The sequence below is a fragment of the Trachymyrmex septentrionalis genome, unplaced genomic scaffold (genome assembly GCF_001594115.1).
Source record: "Trachymyrmex septentrionalis isolate Tsep2-gDNA-1 unplaced genomic scaffold, Tsep1.0 scaffold20, whole genome shotgun sequence".
Lineage (NCBI taxonomy): Eukaryota > Metazoa > Arthropoda > Insecta > Hymenoptera > Formicidae > Trachymyrmex > Trachymyrmex septentrionalis.
The window spans coordinates 5411760-5421994 of record NW_017305180.1 but is presented as its reverse complement, the minus strand read 5'-3'; the positions used below and the strand labels follow the sequence as shown (position 1 = coordinate 5421994).

The 10235-nt window shown below is 35.4% G+C and overlaps 2 protein-coding genes across 5 annotated transcripts in view; one reads left to right on the top strand and one right to left on the bottom strand.

Annotated features, from left to right (window-relative positions):
- Positions 1-846: 846 nt before the first annotated feature.
- Positions 847-4272, bottom strand: LOC108747734 (methyltransferase-like protein 22). Of its 3 annotated transcripts, XM_018485412.1 has the most exons (7): positions 4086-4269; positions 3569-3956; positions 2189-2261; positions 1979-2110; positions 1730-1915; positions 1496-1663; positions 847-1416 (listed from the first exon to the last, which is right to left on the bottom strand). In XM_018485412.1, the coding sequence occupies exons 2-7, from the start codon at positions 3638-3640 to the stop codon at positions 1118-1120; spliced, it is 930 nt and encodes a 309-aa protein (XP_018340914.1). In that variant the 5' UTR covers positions 3641-3956; positions 4086-4269; the 3' UTR covers positions 847-1117. The 3 variants fall into 3 exon arrangements, with proteins under 3 accessions (XP_018340914.1, XP_018340913.1, XP_018340915.1); XM_018485411.1 differs by having other exon boundaries at positions 1496-1915; positions 3567-3956; positions 4086-4272; XM_018485413.1 differs by lacking the exons at positions 3569-3956; positions 4086-4269 and adding an exon at positions 2474-2888 and having other exon boundaries at positions 1496-1915.
- Positions 4273-4434: 162 nt separating this feature from the next.
- The window catches only part of LOC108747733 (protein disulfide-isomerase), an 8353-nt gene continuing 2552 nt past the window's right edge, over positions 4435-10235 (top strand). The window contains exons 1-8 of one of the 2 annotated variants that reach the window (XM_018485409.1): positions 4632-5035; positions 7381-7712; positions 7868-8005; positions 8120-8350; positions 8433-8804; positions 8892-9020; positions 9113-9199; positions 9347-9965. In XM_018485409.1, the coding sequence (XP_018340911.1) occupies positions 4885-5035; positions 7381-7712; positions 7868-8005; positions 8120-8350; positions 8433-8804; positions 8892-9020; positions 9113-9199; positions 9347-9397 (1491 nt within the window). In that variant the 5' untranslated portion in view covers positions 4632-4884 and the 3' untranslated portion in view covers positions 9398-9965. Of the gene's footprint in view, positions 5036-7380; positions 7713-7867; positions 8006-8119; positions 8351-8432; positions 8805-8891; positions 9021-9112; positions 9200-9346; positions 9966-10235 lie in introns of those variants that run through there. The other variant, XM_018485410.1, reaches the window with a different exon arrangement.

Genomic DNA, 10235 nt, shown 5'->3' with positions numbered 1-10235 from the left:
TTAATAAATTACATAATTGTATATAACAATTATATATACATATATGTATATATAATAATATATAATATATAATATAATATATTATGTATATAATGTATAACATATATATGCACACAGTACATACACGTACATAAAAAAGTATAAAAAAAATCTGTGAGGCTGTAAATTATACTTTACATTTTCTACATCGAGACGGATCGGTAGAGTGAAAGTGCCTTTTACCAAACCAAGCGCAGGCCTGAATTCGCAGAGCGACGGTCGACGATACTTAAAAAATAATGATAGTTATTCATCGTTATTCCTAAATTTCATGAAATCATCTCAGTTCGATTATAATTAATGAGATTAATCATTCGACTCATTCTTTAGTGATCGTCGTTTTTTCGCGAGCGATTCAGACCTCTAGTATATCATATTAGAAATGTTATGACTTTGCGTGTAACATATACAACTTCTACTGCCGTGGTCGTTCGAAGAAGCGCTTACATTCCTATATACATATTGTCTTCTTTATATTGTAGGTAGTCTAATGAAATTTTTTAATCTTAGGACATGCCGCCGGAGCATTTAAGTTCAACGGAATTATCGTTCTCTTCGAGCGACTTCCAATTCACTGTCCAATAATATTATCCATGGTAGGTTGTAAATAGGGAATTAAATGACGAAATAAATATGTGGACGTGAGAAATGTATATTATATAGTCATTTTTATCACACTCCGAATATCTATGTTTTTTCCTTTTATTAATCCTTAGATTATCGTTTCTTATTCGTTATGTAAAATGATCTAAGGATTAAAAGAATGATTTCGAAATTTCTTAGCTTAAATTAAATCATGTTCAAAAATTGTGCTAAATTTTTACTGTTTGTTTCGTATTATGTATTGACAAACGTACATGTTCATTAAACAATCTTGTTTTAAATATATAATTATTTTTTACAACTTACATTAATTGTGATACTATATTTTGTTAAATATATGTCTATAGAGATCTTGTTCTTAATGTGGCAAGCTCTCTTTCTCTTTAGAATATTGTCATACTTTATGATAATCACGATAACATATTACTTGTTATCGTAATATATTATTTGCGTATCTAATTGAAAAAATTATTCGTTATGTATGTGCAACAGATCTTGTATTGTTCTGTATCTTCATTAAAACCAAATGTTTGACTCTATCATATTTGAAGTAGCGCGGGAAATCTATATTAATGTAATCTACAGACCAATTCATTTTGTACTTTTCGACGCAACGTAAAAATTCTTCGTACATCGGAGCAATGGTATCCAAATTGGCGACAGTGAAAACATATCTTTTCTCGAGAGCAATGTAAATTATCTTTTTCTTTTTCGTATATAGAAGTTTCGTCAATGTGCGAACAAATCCATCCGTGATTTTGTCGTCGTATATCACTATAAATAAAAAAAAGAAGTAATCACATTTCTTATATATCTATTTTACATTGTTAAAATATACAATTATTAAGTTTACCATCCGCAGCCAATACAATATTTGCGCTTTGCAATTTCTCCTCCAATTTGTTAGGCCATTCTAAGTTTAAAAAATTCACTTCCTCAATATGAAAACCCGATCTAACATATGTATAATTCCTTAGAAAATTCCGTTCAATTAAATTTAATATATCACCTACGTTGATATCTGGAATATTTGAACAAATAGGATTGAAATTTTCAACAGACGGGTTCCAACTAGTATTTTCATTACCTGTGCAAATGACTTCCTTAGCTAAGTAACTCGCTACGATGCTGGTCAGACCAACTCCAGATCCTAATTCTAGAATTATTTGATTTCTAAACAAGTCTTGATGCGACAGAATGTAGTCGGCTAACAAGAGAGCGGCTCTCCACACTTGTAAACCGACTAAATTGAGCTCTGTAGATACACTATGCTCTGTAAATACAATTTACTGAATATGTTTATACACATGAGAATACATGATAATTGATTCTGTACCTATTAGAATTACTCCTTCTTTATCTCTATCTACATCTAGATCATCGTCACTGTCATAATTTAGCGTCTCGGCTGTGGATTCTGCCTCAATCATGTAAGATGGGCATTTAAAAGTGAATTCAGTCACCGCATCTGAAACCAATTGTTGAACGTTAGGACGTGCATCAAGCATTATTTTTATCATCCAATTATTTGTTAAACATAACTTACTGCCATTGTCAAGCTCCTCAGAGATTTGATCATTTTCTGTGTATATTTCCGATGTTACTTTATGCATCGTCGTCTTAGCAAACAAAAAGATCAATGTTAATCAACTTTTTTTAATTTCTTTTTAAATTGATGAGTATAAATATTACGTAATTATTAATTATATATCATATTACGGGTTATTTATATAAGCCATCATACAGTTTCATTATTAATTTTTCGATATTTAATAAATATATGTACAAAGTAGATGATATAATAGCTCATTATATTTCACTCATAACGTACTAATTCATTTGTAGTATAGATATATTAATGATAAAGATTCGGTGAAGCATTATATCTCTCTCGTGTCGGGGATTAACGCGCGTAAATAAATCAGGAATCAACTTCGTGCTGCGACGCTCACGACACGATAATGAAGCGCGTCGTGACTGACCAATATTATAGCCTCGTGACTGCATTTATTTCGGGAATTTGTGTCTTAACACGACAATTATATAATCCATAATCTTATACTATCACGTTTGCTCTGTGTTATTACTGTATTGAGTAATCTATGTTCAATCTTCAAAGTTAAAATTACGCTGTTTAACAAAATCTTGTTTTGCTCAATTTACAATAATTTTCTGATTGCAGAGTTTCATTGTTCAAAGACGTACAAAAGATACGCATATTATAGTGACAATAAAATGTATCGATAACAATAAATATTTATACGAGAATAAAATTTTTATCAATCTTCATGCGCTCATACCTTTATTACCACATCTGTTGTCCAGATTTTTGTCTTTTAAAAAGATTATATTTTATTATATTATAACTTATAAGGAATAACCATCTAATTTTTTGTACCTCAACAGCAAGAAAATAAAAGTCATCTATTAGTATTTTTCATATTTTTCACATCTATAGTAATTTTTCTTTGCTGATCGAGAATCTATACTTTTCCTTTACTTTTTAGAAAATATTGAATAAATCTATACACATAATGATCTCAAATACTAATGTTATTTATACTTTCTGCATTTATAATTTTTGTTTTCTCTTCGCCAAACTCGTTTTAAATGCAAAAATTTTGTGGATTTGAACTAAATCTATACTAATAATTTTAGAGAATGATTAATATGTGTATTCTATAATTATATATATATAATAACTTTTGGGATGTAAAAACATCTCAGGTGATTGTCTACCCAGAAAAACTAGATAATTATTTTCAGATCAATCACTTCCATTTAAAGAAAACGCAATGAATATTCGTGAATATTCTCAACATATATTCTTGAGAATCACAAAGAGAATCATGAAAATAAAAAGAAAAAATACTATACTATTATCAATCGCTTTATGAATCTATTAAAAGAGGTTTAATTGTTACACCTTGGAACGCGTTTTGAGTGGACAATTGTTTCCTCGACGACGTGATCTCAATCTCCGCCTTCCTCGTGGCATTCTCGTCAGCTGTGCCTATCATTTTGCCATTTACTTCAATCGTGCGTTTGCACGAACGTCAACAGATGTTGTGGTTATAATCTTTTAAGTCGATCAAATCGAGATCGGAGTCATTTGAACTTAATCTGTCTACCTTTATAATGTCTATAGATTTTGCGGGCTTTAAAATCTAGCCCATTCGTCTCTCCTCACTTTGACCACATCATCCAGCATCGTTAAATCATGAAATCGCCAATATCGCTTTACTACGGTAAAGCTTTTGTACGGTGCCATTGCGACGCCATGTGATTTTGACAGCCAAGCGCCGTCGATAAAGCTGCAAAAACATCACGTACTGGAGCTTTTTAAAATCATTTATCCATTTGTTGAATATACAAATTGCTCAAACAGTATATCTGAATATTAATGCAAGAATAAATAAAGAAAATATAAAAATTGAACTGACCTTCGTCCTATTCGATTGTATCTGTCCGGGATATTATTTAGAGCTAATCGTCGAACGGTAATTCGTGGCGATAACCGCGGCTGATTTCGACCGAGGTCAAATTGCGGTTTTCTCGCAAAAAAAAGAACAAAAAACACGATTTCGTTGCTATTTTAATCTGTCAACGATTACTTGTGTCGCTGATTTGCAAGTTTATATCGTCCGTCGGGAGGTCAATTGTACATCTCGGAACGAGATAAAATAAATTACAAAAGTGAATGAATTTATTGGAATATTTATAATTTTATTGATCAATATCCGAATGAATTTGCTCGCTTTTTTGTCATTTTTATCTCGTTTCAAGGTATACAATTAATTAAATTAAACCGAGGACTTAATTGGGACTTAAATCTCGCGACCGGCGCGGCAGTGGGTAATGCCGGTCGTGGCCGGAATCGAAGTCAGGTCGGAGCGATGACGCGCGGGGATGACGGGCGGCCGCGGATGCCGGGGGAGGCAGCCAATCAGCGACCCCCACGATGAGGACGATGCCACGCGTATGAGGCCGCGGAGCCAACGCGAGACGAGACCGACGAGACTGGAGAGCCTCGGCCTCCAATCAACCCGCCGACGCAGCGTCGCGGTCGCTCATTCATCGCGCGTTCTCCTCGCGTACGGTGGTGTCTTCCCGGTTTCTTTCGTCCTCGTCCCCGACGACGTCTTCGTCTCAGCGAGGCAGGTCGCGCTTCGACGCGCAGGAAACGCGAAGGAAAGAGAGAAAGATAGGCAAAAGAAAAGAAAGTGAGATATTCGGATCGTCATGAAATCCGTCGGTGTATTCTGTTTGACGGCGCTCTGCCTGGTCGCGACCATCCTCGCCAAGGTCGAAGTCGAGGATGGGGTCCTCGTGGTCACCAAGGACAACTTTGACAGCGTCATCCAGGACAACGATTACGTGCTCCTCGAGTTCTGTGAGTATAATATGTATGGTCTCCTCGCTGCGCTTTAGTCGTGTTCAGAACTGAATTTGTACCGGATGCACTCGGGGCATCATTTTCCTTGGTTAACATTCGGTTGAAGAAAGATAAGATAGTGCCCGGGTGAAGTTCTTTTTTGAAACCCGGTTTCCTCGGAGCGCGGCTCCGAGTGCGAATCGCGAATTCGCGTGCGCTCACCGCAGTTCGTACGCCTTGTATCTGTTGCTTTTCCGCGGAGGAGCTGCACCCTCGCGCCTGCACTTTCTGTACTCGCGACCGGAGATGATTGAAAGAGCACCGGAGGGTGAAGAAAGGACTGGAAGAGTCAAAGTTGACGGGGACGTCGAGGAAGACGAATCCACGTCAGGAATATTGAGATACATCTACCGTGCGAATTGCCGAGCTCGCTTGCAGGTTCGCCGGTTCTGCCAGATGCGAACCCCGTACACGTCATCACTCGGGCATCCTCGAGGACGGTGATGGGGGACCGGTTAGCGACACGCGACTTTTCGGCTCTCGGCCGAAATACTTCGTCTTCTAAACCTCTTTTGGAATTCCGAAATTTCCGTTCTTTTCGCGATCTCTCTCTCTCCCCCCCCCCCTTCTGCTTTTCTCGGCGTTTGATGAGGAAATCTGTGGAAATCGGTCACAAGGAAAAACAAAAAAAATTGTAAAATGTGCGAGTAGATCCATATTTGGACGACGTGCGTCTTCGAGACGGTCGTCTATATTTATTTATCGATATTTATTCATCGCGTCCAGCGTCCTTCGGTCGCCCCCTCGCAGCCTCCGTTTCTAACATTTTTCTCTCCGTTGATCTTTCTGTACCTCCTCTCTCTTTCTCTCATTCTACGCGTTCGTCGAGAGCTCGAGTGCAGGAAGAGCAGCTGCAAAGACGGTTCTCACTTCTTGGCTTTTTTTTTACCGTTATATACGGTCGTATACGTCTTGCAAATCGTCTGGCGATTATGAGACCGAATGTAACGTCACGTTATGATAATGGTGTTGATGACGAGGACAATGACGGCTGTAACGGACATATTCTATATTTATATGGACGCAGTATTCATAAATGATTAACGGAAAGAATTAATTGTTTTCTTTTATCGCGCGCGGAATCGAAGTTCGTTACGCTGATTATCAATTTTAGATCGCTATCTATCATTTTGTCTTCAAAACTTAAACGACCATATGGTATCCCAATAATTCGATGTTAACGAGCAAATGTTTAGAATATTTCGAGAATACGATTTAAATTTTTGAAATAAAGCAGTATTAGACGATTCTTTGATATTTTTCTTTTTTTTTTTGTTTGTTTTTTAGAACTGAACATGATTCCATTTTTTTTATTTCTTCCAAATCTATGAATCTTAATATATCTTATTCTCCGGAGATATATAAAGCCACAGAATAATTTTTAGATCTAACTTATCAATCATGAGAAAAACATTTGAAAAATTAAATTTTGTAATATTGAAATAGAAATTGCAATTGGATGATTATATATATCTCTTATATGCCAACAAGTATTCCCAAGTCGTAATAAACCACATTTATATTTGTAAGATTCACGCAAAAGTATTAATAGGCATCAAAATTTTGACTGAGTATGGCCTTCTTCGCTTATTTTCAGTCAAAATATTTGCAATTTACTGCTAAATTTGATCAAAATATTTAATAAATTTAACTATATCCATATTAAGCTTGTATATCCACATTAAGTTTTGGCACAACTTACTGATATAACTTGAAAACAAATTATCAACACAAATCGAGCCAAATTTTAGTTAATTTTGGTTTTAATCGGTTCTTTAATTTGTTATCACTGATAATTTATCAGATTGTCAATAAGCTTTGTATGATTTCTTCAATTTATTGTTATATTTTGTCAGCGAATTTTGTTGTATATTTGCTGCTAATTTCATAAAATATAACAAAATTTGTATTAAATTTGGTGCCTTTTTGTTGACAAAATTTGTAGTAAGTGTTTGATAACATTTTTTGTTCAATATACGAGACTAATTAGATTTATGTTAAACGTTTAGGTAATTATTTATATATAATTATCTAAATTACATATAATTTAGCTGAGGTATATTTATCGAGATATGATGTCACCATTGTTGGATTCTTTAAGGCTAAGGTATAAGTAATGGTCCTTTCTTATGTTCCTTATGTCACGACAATAAGTTTCTATTTTTATCTACTAATAGTACACATTTCACATTTTAAATTATTATTAGCGTATAACGACTTTATTATAATAATCAGGAATACTAAAAAATAATCACAACAGCTTATTTATATACACATGTAATATGTATATTTCTTGGTCGTAGATGCCCCATGGTGTGGACACTGTAAAGCACTGGCACCCGAGTATGCTAAGGCGGCAAAGAAATTAGAGGAAACTAACTCACCAATCAAATTGGGTAAAATCGATGCGACAGTCGAATCGGCACTCACTGAGAAACACTTAGTGAGAGGATATCCCACTCTCAAGTTTTACCGTAAAGGAATCCAGATCGACTACACCGGTGGCCGTCAGGCTGACGAAATTGTGAACTGGCTGCTCAAGAAGACTGGTCCTCCTGCTAAAGATCTGACCACAGTTGATGAAGCTAAAGCATTTATCGAGGCACACAAAGTCGCCATTGTTGGATTCTTTAAGGTACAATCGCAATCTTCCTTTTTGCGATCCTTTTCTCACGTCAATAATTTTCTATTTTTTATCTACTAATCCTGAATATCCTTCGTTTTTATAAATTACTATAATAATTAGGAGTAATCTGTTGCAATAGCTTACAGTTTATATAACTTTATTAGGACGTTACAAGTGATGCCGCCAAGGTATTCTTGGAAGTTGGTAGCACAGTAGATGATCATGTGTTTGGTATTACAAGCGCCGACGAAGTGTTCAGCGAATACGGAATTGAAGATGGAAAGATCGTGCTATTTAAGAAGGTACGTCTAGACCAGTGCACTGTATAATATCAATATTAAAACAATCATGAATCAAATAAATTTCTATTTTTTGAAATTATAATCTCAAATCTGATTAATCTGTATTCTTTGTAGTTCGATGAAGGTAAAGCCGTCTTTGATGGAGAGTATACGACTACAGCTGTACAGAACTTCATCTCCGTATTTTCGTTACCTCTGATTGTCGAATTCAACCAGGATACGGCGCAGAAGATCTTCAGTGGAGATATCAAGAGCCACTTGTTGCTTTTCCTCAGTAAAGAAGCTGGTCACTTTGAAAAATATATCGAAGGAATTCAAGAGCCAGCGAAGAAATACCGTAGCGAGGTATGAAAGTTTAGGCATCACTCATCTCACTATATCATTTTAAAAAAGAATTGATATAATGCTTTAAAATATCTATGCATAGGTTTTGTTTGTGACAATCAATTGTGATGAAACCGATCACGAACGAATTCTGGAGTTCTTCGGTTTGAAAAAAGATGATGTGCCCGCTATGCGGCTTATCAAGCTTGAACAGGACATGGCTAAGTACAAGCCTGATAAACCAGAGATAACCACCGAGAATGTCCTGGAATTTGTCACTGCTTTCGTAGAGGGCAAACTGAAACGACACCTGCTTACCCAAGACTTGCCGGAGGACTGGGACAAGAACCCGGTTAAGGTTCTCGTAGGCACGAACTTCCACGAGATTGCCTTTGACAAGGAAAAGGATGTTTTTGTTGAATTCTACGCTCCTTGGTGCGGTCATTGTCAGCAGTTAGCGCCCATTTATGACCAAGTACGTTGGAATTTTAATTGTAATAGATACAGATAATACAGGTAATTGATAAGTAATTTTGTTAATTATCGAACATGTTAATTTTAGCTTGGCGAAAAATACAAGGACAACGATAAATTGGTTATCGCAAAAATGGATGCCACTGCTAACGAGTTGGAAGATATAAAGGTTTTGAACTTCCCTACGCTGACACTCTATAAGAAAGAGACGAATGAGGTACGAACCTTTCGTACATCCATCCCTCAACCTTATATTTACAGTACGCTGGAAATGTGTATTTATTTTGATAACTTATTTTGTTGCTGTAGGCTGTGGAATATAACGGAGAGAGGACGCTTGAAGGTCTTTCCAAATTTATCGAAAGCGGTGGCGCGTATGGCGAAGCTGCAGAAGAGGTATGTCAAGGAATTATTTTTAATTGAAAAGAAATAGTACAAAAATTTTTTGCTAAAAGATAATAAATTATGCCGAGAATATTTTTTAGAATTTTATGAGGCATAATCTTATATTACAATTATTCTTCATTATTTATTTCGTCACAGGCTCAGGAAGAAGATGAGGACGATGATGTGCCAAGGAAGGACGAGCTGTAAACGCACATAATCATTATTATAAGAAATAAAATCAACATTGACTCGTCTGTTGTATTTCCTGCATCCAGTCAATGAACTCTACAATTTTCCGCTTTACAGAAATATTTCATTTCTTATAAAGATAAAAAAATATTGATGGTTCATCCTCACACATTTGTTACTTTAGGAATTAAGTTTAGGTAAATCGCAGTGTACAATTTGTAATTAAGAATTTGGTTCGCTGTTTTTCACAGGGTTATCGTCACAATTAATATCAACTCAAATGGCGTACTTCCGTGATATGTGAAAATTATTTTATCTTGATAGTAAAATACAAATTACGCAAATAAAGATTTATAAAAGTTTACAATATATTTGAGGTGTTTAATGTGCGCAATAATAATATAAATATTGTTTGTATCTTTATATGGTTACGCCATTTGTGTTACGCATGTTGACTTTACATGACTTTCTGCCCTCTGAAAACTGTGACGTTATCATAGTTTCGCGCTTTTATTATTCCATAGTGTGGAACGTGGGGCGAGAAGATAAATTATTAATCTAAAAACATCTTGAAGTCACTCTTTATTTTTATAAAGATTTATTTTATCGACAGATGTCTACATGATTCGTTGCTCGTTGCGGCGCGCAAGCGGAAACGAATCTTCGAGTGCTCTATGAGAGCTAGCGGTTTATAAACACATTTCCAATTTATAGCATTTAAAACTATCATAAAGAGTGATGGTTTTAGATATATTAGTTAGGATAGGCAGCCGTTTCAATGTTCTCCTAGTTTCAATTGACTGAAACTCTAGGAAATTAGCGATGAGGCACATATTGTGAAAAAAAGAAAAAAGTA